Source organism: Curcuma longa, chromosome 21, assembly GCF_044706935.1.
Source record: "Curcuma longa cultivar G26 ecotype Majalengka, Jawa Barat chromosome 21, ITB_CL_G26_1.1, whole genome shotgun sequence".
Taxonomy (NCBI): Eukaryota; Viridiplantae; Streptophyta; class Magnoliopsida; order Zingiberales; family Zingiberaceae; genus Curcuma; species Curcuma longa.
The window spans coordinates 13,429,623-13,445,053 of record NC_133881.1 but is presented as its reverse complement, the minus strand read 5'-3'; the positions used below and the strand labels follow the sequence as shown (position 1 = coordinate 13,445,053).

General features: G+C 36.5%; 4 protein-coding genes across 4 annotated transcripts; 2 read left to right on the top strand and 2 right to left on the bottom strand.

The window, feature by feature from the left end:
- Nucleotides 1-494: 494 nt before the first annotated feature.
- On the top strand, nt 495-1,247 carry LOC141815212 (ubiquitin domain-containing protein 7SL RNA1-like). The gene has a single exon (XM_074703130.1). The coding sequence runs from the start codon at nt 495-497 to the stop codon at nt 1,245-1,247; it is 753 nt and encodes a 250-aa protein (XP_074559231.1).
- Nucleotides 1,248-1,810: 563 nt separating this feature from the next.
- Nucleotides 1,811-5,062, top strand: LOC141815634 (ACD11 homolog protein-like). The gene is made up of 4 exons (XM_074703584.1): nt 1,811-2,122; nt 4,117-4,289; nt 4,510-4,655; nt 4,897-5,062. Exons 1-4 carry the CDS (start codon nt 1,889-1,891, stop codon nt 5,001-5,003), a joined length of 660 nt encoding a protein of 219 aa, XP_074559685.1. The 5' UTR covers nt 1,811-1,888; the 3' UTR covers nt 5,004-5,062.
- Nucleotides 5,063-5,287: 225 nt separating this feature from the next.
- Nucleotides 5,288-7,728, bottom strand: LOC141815030 (DNA repair RAD52-like protein 2, chloroplastic). Its single transcript, XM_074702989.1, has 4 exons — nt 7,283-7,728; nt 7,036-7,073; nt 5,844-5,935; nt 5,288-5,604 (listed from the first exon to the last, which is right to left on the bottom strand). The coding sequence occupies exons 1-4, from the start codon at nt 7,576-7,578 to the stop codon at nt 5,467-5,469; spliced, it is 564 nt and encodes a 187-aa protein (XP_074559090.1). The 5' UTR covers nt 7,579-7,728; the 3' UTR covers nt 5,288-5,466.
- Nucleotides 7,729-8,514: 786 nt separating this feature from the next.
- On the bottom strand, nt 8,515-11,395 carry LOC141814165 (equilibrative nucleotide transporter 1-like). The gene is made up of 2 exons (XM_074702119.1): nt 10,806-11,395; nt 8,515-9,357 (listed from the first exon to the last, which is right to left on the bottom strand). Exons 1-2 carry the CDS (start codon nt 11,353-11,355, stop codon nt 8,627-8,629), a joined length of 1,281 nt encoding a protein of 426 aa, XP_074558220.1. The 5' UTR covers nt 11,356-11,395; the 3' UTR covers nt 8,515-8,626.
- Between the last annotated feature and the right edge of the window lie 4,036 nt (nt 11,396-15,431).

Here is a 15,431-nt window from a genome sequence, read left to right as displayed (position 1 = left end):
AGATAAAATTGAAATAAACTATTTTTTTAAAAAAAATATCATTACACATTTGAACCCCTAAATATTGACAAAAAATCTTCTGTCCCATTCTTTCACTCTTCAGACTTCCTTTCTAAGAAACGTTGATGCTTTCCATCTCTGTTCTGTTTTCTCATTCTCTCTCCAAAAAGGTTTCCAATAGTCCACTTTCCTTTTATTTCAGTTTCCTATTTAAGAAAATCTTTCACTCACATACTTTCTCTATTCATATTTTCCTCCCAAATTAAAAAAGGTTTATTTTATTTTATTTTCCTTTTTTCTTGAAAATCTCTTTATTATTTATTCTCTCTCCAAGTAAACAGTTGATTCTTCTCCTTCTATATTAATTGAATTTCCATTATTTCACTTTCCAAAACTTGTTTCTTTCCTCTTTTTTTTCCTCATAGCAATATTTTCTCTATTTCATCTTGTATAAATTGGAGGGAATTCATTCACAGGCCAAAGAAAAAGTATTCATGGATTTGATCTTTGAGACTTCCACAAGCAAACACTTCTCCATCGAGATTGGTTTCTTTGACACGGTCCTTGAGATCAAAGAGAAGGTAAACAAGGATCATGGCTACCCTATCTCCAACCAAAAGCTCTACTTCAAAGGCCAAGAGTTGATCGACGACCGCAACATCGAGCAATGTGGGATCCTCCAAAACTCCTTAATCTACCTCATGGTCACCGAGGCCGACACCCGTGCTCAAATCAAGGTTATCGTCAACGAACCGTTATTGAAGCAACAAAGCACTTTCGAGGCCTACACTAATGAAACAGTGGCTAACTTCAAGCACCGCATCCGTGTCTTCGAAGCCATCCCAACTAGCAGATTTGTGCTGTTCTACGGTGGCAATGAGTTACAGGAACATCGAAGATTGGAGGAGTATGGGATCACCGATAACTCGATAGTGAATCTTGTGATGAGGCCCTACGCATCTTCGATGCTCATGAGCTCGAACAAGCTGAGGGTCACAGTGCTGGCGAGGGCCGATGGCACGGAGAAAAGTCCCGTGGAGGTGAATGCATCAGACAATGTGAGTGAACTGAGGAGGGAAATCCAAAGGTTAGAGCTAGAGGCCGACTTAGTTTTGCCGCCACATGGATATTTTTTCATTCATAAGGAGAATGTTATGGAGGAAGACAAATCTTTCATGTGGCATGATGTGAAGGATGGCGACACAATTATAGTTGTTGATGGATGTGAACTTAAACTCAATCTATAAATCTTGTTTATCATTTGTGCTTCATGATTTATTCAACTATAATCTTCTCCTTAGATAGACGACCATCCTTTGATTTGGTTAGTCTATTCGATAATTCAGAGCATTATTTATGCATACACAAAACTTGATTTTTAAATTATTCGTGTTCTTTTTTTGAGTGTTTTACCACTACATTTTTGGTGATAATTTAATTGTGTTTTTTTTTTTAAGATTTGGTTTAATATTCTCCATCAAGATTTCCAATTTTGGTCTTTTTTTAAGACTACATGGAAAAGGACCCATATGTAAATATGAAAGAATAGAGAGCTTATATGAATTAATTTGACTATTAGTTTAAATATTAATATATTTACAAAGACATCCCTAGGAATTATTAAATCGAAAGAAGGGTACAAAATTGTCATTTCCATTTCTTTACCACAAAAGTGCATCCGCTTCCCGCGGATTCCTCTTCCGCTCCTCCGATGCTTTCGAGGGTTTCCTAATCTTTTGCGGCTTCTCCTCCTCCTCCTTCACCGCCCTTTCCCATCCCTCTCCTTTCAGGAACAGAAGGAAGAAGGACTCTCTTCGTTGATTTCGCAGTGCATTGTGGATCGTTGATGGCCGATGCGAGTTTCTTTGGCATTCGTTGATTGCTAATCATGGGGGAGGAAACGCCCTCGGATCCCGCGTTGGAGGTGGTAGCTTCCGCCGCGAGGCCGCTCGCCGTGGTGGCGGCCGCCTTTGAGGATATATCTAGGATGATCGATGGCGATGGCGAGGGCCCCTGCGACCTCCGCGTCGCTCCCTTCTCCAGTGCCTGCTCCCTTGTCACCGTCCTCTTCGGCTGCCTTGGCTTTGCCTTCAAGTTTGCCGAGTTGGAGTACGCTTCCAAGGTTAGTTTGTTTGTTTCTATTTTTCGCCCCTTCTACGATGTTTCTTGTAGCATGATAATGGCTATTAGCTAACTTGCTTCATTACCATTGTCAGATTTTGTAACCAAAATTACTAAATAAAATCAATCAGGAGGTCGCCTACTCAATAATGCAAAGATGCGTCTTTATCTTCTTTTTTTTTCTTGAAGAAGATGCTTTTAGTTGATCTTTAACATTTTGGTGCTCAAAATTCTAAAAGCACCAGTTAAACAAGACATGCCTTCTCTAAATAATATTTATCAAATCACACTTCAAAATCGGAATTTCTAATCTCATGTGCAAGGATACAATCAAAGTTCCACATTGAAAACATATTAAAAAGGTCATGAATTTATAAGATGGAAAATATATTTATTGGTTTGAAGCTTTTTGGATTGAGCCTAAAAACAAAACTGTAAAGGTTTAGGCTCAAAGTGGACAATATTATATTATTGTGGAGATATTTTGATTCCATTGGTTCTCAGTCCTTTCAGGAATAACATTTAATATCAAGTTTTGATCTATGTAGAACCATGTGGAGATTCTCATAATGGGTGCGGGGCTCCCAGTCCTTTGTTTAAGAGGACTTTCAGAAAAATGAAAGAGGTATGGGAGATGAGGCTCGGATCATTGTTGGGATACAATCAAAGTTCCACATTGGAAATATATAAAAAAGATCATGAGTTTATAAGATGAAAGATATTTCTATTAGTTTGAGGTCTTTTGAATTGAGCTCAAAAATAAAACCATGAGGATTTAGGTTTAAAGTGGATAATATCATACTATTATAGAGATATTTTGATTCCATCGGTTTTAACAGCACCTTACTATTTTTCTCCCTATTTTATCCTTCGATTTAAAAATGCATCCATCATTTTTTTGGTCAAATTTGACTTGTGTGATTTGCTTTGCACCTAACATGCCCATTTTGGACTCTCATATGAATATCATGCAAACTTATTTTGGCTTAGATTTAGTGCAAAATGGTTGCTAAGTTGATTAAAGTATCAATTTGCGATGTCTTTCTCACTAAATTGATTCATATTAATATTAGGAGGAAAATCAAACTCAGTAATAAAAATGTTATACAATACTTGTTGGCGCATATCGTAGACATAATGAGTACAATGTGGAGACTATATTCTTATTTACATTTGGTTGAGCGTTTTTCCAAAAATGCTAAAAAATTTCATGTTTGCTTTTTTGTATTGTGAAAAAAAATAGAGACTAATGTTTATGTCGTTGACTTACCTTCTGAAATGAACATTAGTCCAATTTTTGTTACTTAATATCTATGAAAACTTTAAGCTTCTAGGATGGTATTAATTTTCGGTTAGTCCTTTATTACACTAACTTTGCAAGGAGCTATAGAGATACTCTGTGTGGAAATGATAGCCTTGAGGAAGAAAACCATGGATTGTAGACATGAATATTGCTTCATATTGGCATACAACATTTGTAGTCTGAAGGGTTTTAAGGAATAATTGAATATGTTCTGAGTGAGTTTTGTGTGCTTTACTGAATATCACAATATCATTAAAGCACACTACCAAGAATTTTCCTATAAAAGGTTTCACAATTTAATTGTTTTCCCTGATGGACGTGTTTAGGGCGTTCGAGAGTCCAAAGAACATGACTAACCATTCATATAACTTAAAGGTAAGTTACATTCATCACCAATCTTAACCTAAATTGATAAGGAAAAGAATATTTATTCAAATCCTATGGACAGGACACTAACTGGCTTACTCTGCTTTCCTATGATTCTGAGTATGAACTAGAGATTCTTCTGCATATGTTTTGCTTGTTGAATTCCAAATTGAGCTAAGTAATCCTGAAAACTTAATTTCCAAAAGTTGAGGTACTGTAAGTTTTGTCTCTATTCTCTTGACAGAATCAGTAAATTGGAAATAAAGATCAGTTTTTTTTTTTTTTGCTTTCAGATATTAATTCCTTGTTCGTGTTAATATTCTCAGGTAAATGACTTGATAGAAGCATCAAAGACCTATAATACCTTAAGCAGTATTCTAGAACATGATATTGAAAATGATAACGTTAGGAAGCAAGGTAGCCATTCCCGTAACCTTCGCAGAGTCAGGCTCGGTCTCGATCTCATCAAAGCGTTATTTGAGCAATATCTGTCATCAAGGTATGTTACCCTCCTTTTCACTTTCTTTCAAGTCGCCAAGTTAGCCTGGTTGCTGATACATTTCCGATGAGAATCATACATCACTAGTTCGCTATGGTTCAGTCCATAAATTTTGTTATCATTTCTCTCATTTTCGACGGTTAAAGAACTCGGCAACAGTTGTACATTACTAAATGTTATGTGGTTGTTTGAGAAAGATATATTTTGTTTCTATTTTCAGTGATTGCTCATTAAAAGAAGCTGCCTCAACTGCTTATGATCAAGTGTGTGCACCATTTCATGCCTGGGCAATCAGAAAGGCAGTTGGCGCTGGGATGTATGCTCTTCCAACAAGGGATCAATTACTAATGAGACTAAATGAAACCGGTGAGCATACGATATACAACTACTGGATGTATGCAATATGTAATGGCATTTTGGAAGAAAAAGAAGAAGATATATATTTCTCATGCTACTCGGAATTAATATAATTGAGATGTATGAAGTCATAAAACATAAAGAAGTTGTAGGTTAAGTGTTTCCTGCATTTCATTCAAATTCTGCTTTTACTCTGAATCATGGCTTACAACTTGCAACCTTTGTGCAATCAATCCACTGGATCCTGCAGATGCTTCCGTGAAGAAGGAAATGGAAAAATACATCGACTCGAGCCGACCAGTCATTGAATATATTGACAATCTCTTCCTTTCAAGAAACATCAATCTCGACTGGTGACTAAACCAAAAGAGATGATGCTGAAGCATCTTTGTTATCATTTCTTAGAACTTACTGATGTAAAGCTTTTGATTATTTAGATGTGGAAAATCATTTTTGCTAGGAATTAACAATGCGGAGAAAGAAAGATTTTTGAAATGCTGTTTAAAATACTTATTCTATAAAATAGATATTCCACTGTCAATTTTGCAATCAAACATATGAATAGAAATTTCATAGGAATTCGTATCAAATATATTACATGGAATAACGAAGAAACTTTCACTAACATCTACAACAGTGGCTTGTGGCAAATGTCGAGATTGAATTGTGGATGAATTCCCAATCAAACAATTAAGAAGACTACAAAAGATTTCTCAACATCCTGAATTAAACACATGCATTTTCAAAATGAAGTGACTGCGAGATTATTTGGAACACTTGAAAAGTAGCATTCGATTCGAAGGGACTTATCGTACCAAGACTAATCCTCATGATATAAATACAAACCAAAACCAAACCTAGCACACGCTTTGCAGAAGGCCAATTCTTCAGCTGCTGCAACAGGGTCTTCAAACTGGGCATCATTCAGTGATACTGTGCCACTCGACTCACGGTGAGCCTGCAAGCACGGTGTTGAAAACAGCGTCCAAAGACGATGAGCAAAAATAGATTAGCTCATCTAGTTATCAAATGACAGAAAAGAGTTGAAGATAACTGGCTGTCAATAGGCTAGAAATATGATGTTAAACAAAAGGTCAATGACTTGTTTTAGAAAAAGGATTCTCTCCTGATCATTTGCTATGTTTAATAAAATAAAGCATGAAGAAAGATAAGATTGCACTTGATGCAAACAAATACCTCTCCGTCTGATCCTCTTATGGTAACTCGGTATACTACTGTCACAGTTCCATTGTCTGAGAATACAACATCACGTACTTCACCACACCAGCCTACAGAAAGTAGTGCAATAAGGAATCAGAAAAGAAGTAATTGGAGTTCATGCCAATCTGACAAATATCTAAGCTGATGATTTAACTTGATCTTGAAAAGATAGCCAACACTAAATCAAAAATATTTTATAATCATACTTCCAATAGTCTTTCAAAGAAAACATAGTCATTGAAATCCAAAAGAAATTTATATTCAAACAGTTTCTCTTCAGATGAGTTCTGTGTCATAAGAATCAGGACACCAGTCAAACAACCAAAATGACAGACACATCATGCCTGGACTTAATTAAGCTGCAGCTGAAATTTGACGATCAAATGGAAAAAGTTAGATAACAGAAAAAAAATAGGCACAATTAAAACCATCGGCATTCAGATGTCTGCCACAAAATGTCAGGAAAACAATCAACTACGTTACTTGGACTTGAATATTATCCAAATATGAGTGTGGATTCAAGTGTCCAACACAACTATTTGTGTAATCAATAGAGATATTGTGTGTTCACTTGTAGCATCAGTGTCAACACAGTAAGCAATGACAGAAATGCCATGCCTAAAATTTAGAATAATGAATTTTCAACCCTAACCCATTATCAGATAAACATATGAGTCACTTATTCAAGGTCATTGAAGATTAAGAATTGTGGCAATCATTAGCTTTTATTGTTAAAAAAGTTTAATCTATTAAGATAGGTGTAAGGGACAGAGGAAAACCAAAGGAAAATTCCTCTATCAAATAAAAAATAATTTAATTAATTTGAATAGTTTTAGTGATATAACTATTTATAGAGTATAGAGCTCAATCGAGAAATAAGAAGAATAAACATTGTGACTTGCCGGATAGATTACTTGAAAGTCATATTCAAGAAAAACAACAACGAACAAACAGTGAATCCCAACTACATGGGATCATCTAAATGTTAGGTTAAAGCTACAGTGATCATCTTATACTCTTTTCCCTATGTTATAAGCCAGAACTTCTTCAATCAAGAAATGAAACAAACTGGATTAACACACCATTTCTTTGAATCAATAAACAGTCACTTGAATTTGGACTACCCCAGACCTTGGGTACCAACATAAATCAATAAATAGAGTTTTACCTGGAGCATAAAAGCTCAGCATTCTGTTCGTATGGTACCTACAAAAGCAATAACAACCGAAGCAAGAATCAGATATCTAGATTCTATAGGTAATTAATCCAGCAAAGAAAAGTATAAAATGACACAGAGAAAAAGACGATGCTGAAGGAAAACATGGTACTGAGATTTGGACACTTCCACCTTGAATCTGAAACTTAAAAGAGTTCCATTCATTCGGGATAGTAGAAAGAAGCAATTAGTGCCTCACCAGGGGATCGAGTTGTGGTCCGCATCGATGATCTTGTCCGGCACTCTCTTGTTGAGGTCCCTCAGGATCTCGTTAAGGGGGCGCGTGAGGGAGTAAGGGGCACTATCAAGAGACACCACGTAGTTAGTGTTGGGCACTCCGGCATAGCCTCCGCCTCCAGCGACGTTATTCTCCATCGCCATAGCCACCGCCTTCCATTGCCTCGTCCGTGCCGGGAAGAGGAATCGCGCCTCCTTCCAGGAGGCGGCGGGGAGGGCAGATCGGGACAAGAGTAAGCGAGCGCCGGCGGCCTCCATCAAATGCTACAATGGATCGGGATCTCCGGCGCGATCGGAGATGGAAAGAGAAAGAGTGAGAAGGGAGCCTGGTAGGTGTCGGTGGGATTGCGCCGGGTGCACCGACCTCTCTACCTAGCTTTTCCACACCTTACCTACCTACCTACCCACCAGCTCGCTGTTCCGCTCACCTACCCAAATACTACACCCACAGTTTGTTACTTTATTCAACGATTTTTTTAAAAAAATATTCTATCGAAAATAGAACTTCTCTTACTTTATTTGGCGATTTTTTAAAAATATTCTATCAATTTTTTTAAATATTCTATCAAAAATAAAACTCTTTCGTGTCACTTGTACTTTCAAATTTATCGATAAATGAATGAGAAAAAATCATTAGTACTAAGTCCAAAACTTAAATACCTAGATTTTTTTTTAAAAAAATAACCTCCAAAATATGTATTATATAATTTATATCGACTAATTTTGAAAGTGATGGATTCGATCTTATACAATTTTTTTTATCATTCCTCAAAATAAATTAAGAAGCACTAGCTAGCGATTCATCAATCCAACATTTTTACATATCGATCATTAAAAAAAATCATCTATTAATTCATCAAAATTAAAATTCAATCTTTAAATATTTAAAAAATTAAAAAAACATCTTGTCCTTTAATAAAAGAGTGAAATTCGTCGTCCCAACAGTCTCACATAGTCGGTCCCACGATTATCTATGAAGAGGTAAATCGAGAAATTGCAATTGACCACAACGGAGAAAGACATTGTCTCAACTTTGTCAAGATTCGATCTTTGTTCATTTCAACAACTCTGCTCCGTCATAACCAATTCAATTATGCTCCGGAATTCGTGAGCATTATTTCTGACTGTTGCACTACACCCACAGGGGACAAAATGAATTCTATGTTGATTAGAAGACTAACTGCACAAATAATGTCATTACAAACATTTTTGCTATATTTGTTTATGATAAAGCTTAATCTTGTTCAAACAAGGAGATTAACAAGAATGGAATGCAAGTCTTCACACGAGGCATTTACAGTGCAGCTTAAATGACCCAGAACCACGAAACAATTGAGCCAACAGCTAAGCCAATTACTAAGAACAGCACAATAACAATCCCTGCGGTCTCAGAATGCTGTATCGGCACAGATTTGGGTGCAAGTATCATCAACACAGAGGTCAAGTACCCATTCGTGAGACCCAGAAGGCATGTCAAGATTGCAACTGGAGCCTCCGAGCGGAAGAATTTCGGGCCGTGTAAGCAACCAAGGAACAGCGGGTAGAACAGAAGCCTCGCGATGCAGGAAACGACTGCGATATTCTCATTCTCCAGAAGGTAGACTGCGGTCAGCGACTTCCCAACCAAATCAAACACATTGTATCCGGCGATAAGGATAATTGGGTACCAGTCTTTCAGAGTCTCAGAATGGACGTCTTCCGTAATATATCCTGGGAAAATGGAGAGTGTGACGACATATATGAGCAGGATCCCGAAACCAGACCATTTGATCCTTCCAACAATGTGCCACAGTGTTGATCTCCATACAGATCCAACCATGGGGCCTTTCTGGCTCTTCTCTTTTTGCATAGCTTGATGTTTGATGGCTTTGTAGTACTGGACGACCGGAAGCCTGTCGGCTATATTGTAGCAAGTGATACAGACGACCATCATCATAACACTCACGATGAAGTATAAATTGGCACTTTGTCTCAATCCATGAGCATCTTGAGGATAAATGGACTTAGTGAATACTCTCATAGCTGAAACAAGTACCCCTGTGTATTCATGGCACCAAAAGATGTAATCTTTGTTATAAGAATCTCAAGGCCAAGACAATAGTCCAAAGAATAAAGTAGAAGATATGGATAAAATTGTGTAATTATTCAACTACTACAAGCGGCAAAGATCCATCCATAAGTTTAAATACAGGTCTACAAGTGAATTCGCCCGACTTGCGTTTTCTCTCTTTGTAAAACATACCTGATTTCTATTTTGTAGGTTAGTTGTTGCTCCTGTAGCTTAGATAACTAGAATCTGTCTTCTTTCCCAGCTTAATATTTATCTATGTTTTCTTCTATCTGCATGTATTTTGCTAGAAGAATTATCTTTACTCTCTACATGTCGAAGTTTGATATAAAACCTATGCCTATTTTTTAGCACTCACATAGTTGTCTACCTATTACCTAACATGTCTAGTTTCCAAGAAAATCAAATCGCTAAGGCATTGTGATTCATTATCTGGATTAGCTAGTATCTTCTGTATAGGAGTATACCATGCTATCTCAAGAAGCATACATACATAAATCAGAGATAAAAGATATGACCGATCTTATTCCTGCATCGAATTTAGGTCAAGCAAGATACAAACAGATACACAACCAACTTGTAAAAAATATAAGCGTATTGGGGTCCAACAGTAATTTTTCTCTGGTATAACATACATATAGCTAATGAATCCACCTAGATTTTTTTTTTATTGAATTTCACCAACATTGGCTTCTAAGATTCTATCTAATGGGGATCAACAAGGATTCATTCAAGTCACAAGATGTGATCCTATCTAATGGCGTGGCTTCTTCTCATGCCAAGAAACCCATGTTTGTCACCCTCAATGAGGCTTCTACTTGCGTTACGACATCTTCAAGCACCCCTTCTATGACTATGATCTGATCTCACATGCAGTGTTGCCCCAATGTCAAGTTGATTTTTTCCAGTCACCAAATCTAGATGTCGAAACCTCAAAGCCAAGCTTTCCTTTGGATTTCCTCAATCCAGAGCCCACTAGTGCCTACTCATTGACACACATCTTAGTAGCAGTGTCATCTTCATCTTTGCAATCACAACATTGAGTTTGCACTAGTAGATCACCAGCCCTAATCAACAGAGAGCCAATGATCACACCCCTCCCTGGTACAGTAGATTGTCTTCAATCCATCAGACAATTCCTCTCCTTGTGCTAATCACCACCACCAATCTTCACATCTTGCATACATACACATTGTCCTCCAAGGGATTAAAAAAAAATTGACCACAGTTCCTACTTGTTCTTGTCCATGTGATGCCTAGATAGTTTCCACATGCCTATCCCATCAATGAAGATCCAAATTTTTTATTACGGAAAAAAGAAGAAACATCTTCTGTGTGACTTTACTAATTTTCTTTTGGTCGAAAACTTAACTAATTATGGAACAAGAAACAATCAGATCTGAGAATTGATCAGTACCGGAAGCGGCAGTGCCGGCGACGACCGCCTGCATGTACCTCTCAGGGAGCTCGCCGGCGGATCCGATAACTCCACCTTGGACGAGGGCGTCGGCTAAGCCGGAGAGGAGCACGGCACCGACGGTGACATCATATGCTCCATAAAGACCCCTCACGCCCTTGACGTATGCGGCGTCCATGATCGGGACGACGAGGAGAGAGACGACAAAGAGGCCGAGGCCAGCGTTGATGCGCAGCGGGGCGCTTGACGAGTGGGCCCAACCGACGATGAGGAGGAGGAGCAGGAGGCAACTGAACATGTAGGTGACGGCGAAGACGCGATCGACAGGAGCGGCCGGGTAGAGGTAGGAGAAGTAGTCGACGGCGGTGATGAAGGCGTTCCACGGCAGGAGGAACCCCGCTCCCAGGATGAAGTACACTGCGTACGCCAAGTGGAACGCATCCTTCGGAGCGGAGGAAGCAACCGCCTCCGCCAAGTATGGCGTCGGCGACTCCTCGTCGCCGGCCGCCGCCAGGAGGCCTGCGCTTTCGTCCGTCCCTTCTCCTCCCATCCTCTCTGTCTCTCTTCCGCTCTCCGATGACTTGGAAGATCAAGATGGAATACAAGCACACAACATCTGTAAGACTTCAACTTACCATCTACACCGTTGTTCCATCTACACCACACATATCAACCGTCCATTTTCTGCGGCTCCGTGATCTGGCTAGCGGGATAAATGAGCTACAGCTCTACATTATTATGGATAATAACAACTAATTTAATAAAATTATATATATATATATATATATATGTCATCATTTGAATAAAATTTTATTTAATAAAAAATAATTCAAAAAAGGAAAAGTAATTTAAAAAATTTTTAAGGTCTCTATCAGAATATTAAAATTATATATATATATATATATATATATATATATATATATATATATATATATAGCTGTCATCCATATAAAACTATTTTCTAGCAAATTAAGGAAGCCTAATTATTAAAATTATTTTAAAATTTATTTCACTATATTTATTAAAAAATATTCTAATTTCAACACTATTTATATTAGATATAAAGTAGCTAATATGTTAAAATAAAATAATTTAATTTGTCAGAAATATTATATAAAAAATATTTTTATATAATTTTTTAAATAACTTTGTCAAAAATAAATAAATTTGATCAAAGTTATTATAAAATTTTTATATGTCTCTATTGATGCTAAGTTTGAATGTACTAAAATATCGTATGACTTATGCAGAAGAATAGACAAAAATATTTAATCTTTATTATTTATGTCACAACCTCATTTTCGAATACAAACCTGTCATGTCATCGTGTTATGACAATCAATGATATAATTTATTTCCTTTGATAATTTATATTAACACTTGATAGATATTTTTTTATTAATTATTATAATTTATTTATTTTCTCTTAATTTTGATAATATTTTGTTTTTCTTATATAATGTATTCAATTTTAGTAAGTATTGTGGGATCTACAATACTTTTATTTTAGTAATTTTAAAAACCTCCACTTGGTTAATAATGTCTCATGTGTATTTTATTTTAGATATCTTTCTATTGATTAATTAATTAAATTAAACTAGTCATGTATATTAATTTTATAATGTGTCATGAATTTATAAAACATGCACAATCAAAATTGCTTAATTGATTTGAAAATGTGAAAGACTAAGAGTAGATTCTATAAAGGCGAGTAATATGTGTGTAATGTATTCATATTTCTTAAATTATATTTAAAGTATTTGAGTTATATGTTGTTCAGGTAAATCTTCAAGGAATTTACTAAGTTAGTTGGTCATCGATGTTGGGGAGTGAAGAATATTAGTACAGTGAAAGTTTTTCGTAGATTGTTAGATGAGAGGAGTGAATATCAATCTAAAAGTAAAAGTGACCTCTTTCTCTCGTTAATGTTTTAGCAAAGACACATTAATTAAAATATAACATGAAATATGAAAAATATGAAGCACAAAATATACTTAATTATAACTCTGGAATTGTTGGTCCAAAACTATGAAAGCTCCAATCAGAGTCTCTTCATCGGAATTGATATAGAGGCGGAGAAAATCGTACAACGATTGAGTATAGACTTTAAACGAATTGAATAAAATAGATAATTCAAGTGTGTATTTTCTACATCGAGCTTCAGTCTATTTATAGTCTTCACCTCTATCTGATCGTTGTGTTGACGTGGTACTTCCAGGCGCTTGGATTCGTCGATAATTCAATCTATCAACGGTCTGCTAACGGGTTTGGATGACTCCTCGCGATCCGGGTGCCTGAAACCTCTCCAGGCGCCTTGACTTCGCTGACGTGGACTCCATCCTCATTCGCTTTAGCAACGACTTACGCTAACGTGGATTAGGTATTTGGGTGCCCAGAATGGTTCTAGGCGCCCGGAATGGATCCAGGTGTTTGGACTTTAGGTCACTCGGAATGGATTCGGGTGCCTAGACGTTGGAAATGGTCAACTTCGTGTTGATCATTTTTCTCCTCCATTCTCCGTTCTGCTTTGGTCGCCTTGCATAGTTTTCCTCCCAGCTTCTCGTCCCTTAAATACACCAAGCCCTTCTGGTTTGTTCTCGTGCATCCTTCTCGTTCTGCTAAGTATTCTTTCGTGGCTCCTTGTACCTAGAATGTACTGAGCCCATCAGCTACTTTCTCATGCTATCCTTCTCGCTCATTTGCATCTTCTGTCAAGATTCTCCATTTAGATATTACGTGTGATCTCCTAAGTTTCTACATACTTAAACACACATGTCAAATACCACATGACATATTTTTAAACTTATTTAATCATTCATCAAAACACCACTTGGTACTAACAATGAATTCTCCCCGATGCTTAATACATTTAAATAAAATGGAGAAATTCTAATTAAAATACGTATAGGAACTTTTACCCATCTTTATTTTATCCAAAATTATTGTTAAATAGAACAAAGAACAACATGATGTGCAAAATTCTAAAGAAGAATTTTTGAAGGAAAAAAAAGCTAGAAAAAGATTCTAAATTCAAAAAGAAGCTTTATATGAAGTACTATCACAATACAGTACTCCTTTAAATGACATCAACATTATCATATGTACTCTTCTTTGTGGCTTGATTCCATCCTTCAATCACAAGAGCCCTCAACTCTATTGATTTAGAACCCTCATTAATTTGCTTTCAAGATAATTACGTAATTAATTTACTAATTAATTGTTCTTTAAAAGATACCAACTCATGCAAGTGCTAATGAGAAATCTCAAATTAGAAGTAATTAGATAATTAACTATTTAATTGATAGTTGCAAACTAATGATGACATCTTGGTCAAAGAATCTTTTTTCCCCTAGGCATTAAGGAAGTTGTCTTGGATGATTTATGATTTCCATCTTCTTCTACAAGTTGATGATCTTCCTTTGATTTGTCTATCAGATAAATTTAGACAAAAATCAACCTTTAAAATTTTCATTCCTAGTGAAATATCATCTAGCTATGTCGTCTCCTTACGAGTGTGAGCCTACAACAAGCTCCGTCCATTGACCATGTGTTGGCAAAATATCGTCGAACAAAGATGTACATATAGGCCCGGCCCTAATTTAGTTAACATATGCTAATCATGTCATTATACTTAGTATGCTTAATAATGTTCTTTTGTTTCCTTTCTAAAAAGGAAAATGGAAGAATAGGTAGTTTTCTTAATTACACACACTCTACTTATAGTAATATTACTATGTACTAAAGGCCGACAAGGAATCACACTACATTTCTTCTCTTCCTTTTAGGACATGTAGCCTTTGTTTAAAGTTAATATTCCCAATTTAATGACGTATTAGTATAATCTCCATCCCTTATATATTAATCCTTTTTTATTCCCTTTCCCTCAAACTAAATATGCTTGAGAAAATCATACTGATCCATTAGGGCACTAGTGGTGGACAAGTTAGGTTTTTGTGATTGTTTTTGAGATTTAGTCGAGCACAAAACATATACACACACACTAATTGATCGAGAATCTCGTCAAAGATGCGGGATAAAAGAAAATTATCATCCTCGTGCAATCTCTTACTCTTTCAACCAAGAACCTTTTGTGTTCTTTTTCTTATTATCGAATCATCTTTGGGGATTTTGTGCAATCTTTGGACTAACACGAAAGGAACCGACAATTGTAAACTTGTTAACATTATTTTCATTGAGAATATTGCAATTCTTGCACTCTATATTTATCAAAACAAAACAAACAATCTAATAAGTTGAATTAATGAAATAAAGTAACAATAGGTATATCTAACTCATTGATCGATCGATCAAATAGAGGGAGTGTTCGATGACATGAGAACATTAGTAGATGGAGCAACAAGGTTTAAGGCAAGAGTTATAGCCCACTGATCAACAAGATCTAGTATAATCGGTGGTTACGGAAGTTGTGGGACCTAGTCGTGTGGAAATGCCCTTCGTGTAGAGGCCATAGTTGATCGGTCATTCAAGCCTATAGCCCTTGTCATCGACTTATCCTTCCACACCTTATGAGATCGGTATCCTCGAACACTTGTAACAATTTCACCAAAAGATTGTGCACTCGTATTGCACTTGCAATTTTATGTTCATCACTCACAAGGTGAATGA

Excerpts from the sequence above, each read along its gene's own strand:
- LOC141815212 (XM_074703130.1), top strand. The coding sequence starts at position 495 with ATGGATTTGATCTTTGAGACTTCCACAAGCAAACACTTCTCCATCGAG.
- LOC141815634 (XM_074703584.1), top strand. The coding sequence starts at position 1,889 with ATGGGGGAGGAAACGCCCTCGGATCCCGCGTTGGAGGTGGTAGCTTCC. Across the intron at positions 2,123-4,116 it reads AGTTGGAGTACGCTTCCAAG|GTAAATGACTTGATAGAAGC; the intron begins GTTAGTTTGTTT and ends TAATATTCTCAG. Across the intron at positions 4,656-4,896 it reads AATGAGACTAAATGAAACCG|ATGCTTCCGTGAAGAAGGAA; the intron begins GTGAGCATACGA and ends TGGATCCTGCAG.
- LOC141815030 (XM_074702989.1), bottom strand. The coding sequence starts at position 7,578 with ATGGAGGCCGCCGGCGCTCGCTTACTCTTGTCCCGATCTGCCCTCCCC. Across the intron at positions 7,074-7,282 it reads GACCACAACTCGATCCCCTG|GTACCATACGAACAGAATGC; the intron begins GTGAGGCACTAA and ends TTGCTTTTGTAG. Across the intron at positions 5,605-5,843 it reads TAAGAGGATCAGACGGAGAG|GCTCACCGTGAGTCGAGTGG; the intron begins GTATTTGTTTGC and ends CCGTGCTTGCAG.
- LOC141814165 (XM_074702119.1), bottom strand. The coding sequence starts at position 11,355 with ATGGGAGGAGAAGGGACGGACGAAAGCGCAGGCCTCCTGGCGGCGGCC. Across the intron at positions 9,358-10,805 it reads CGCCGGCACTGCCGCTTCCG|GGGTACTTGTTTCAGCTATG; the intron begins GTACTGATCAAT and ends ATGAATACACAG.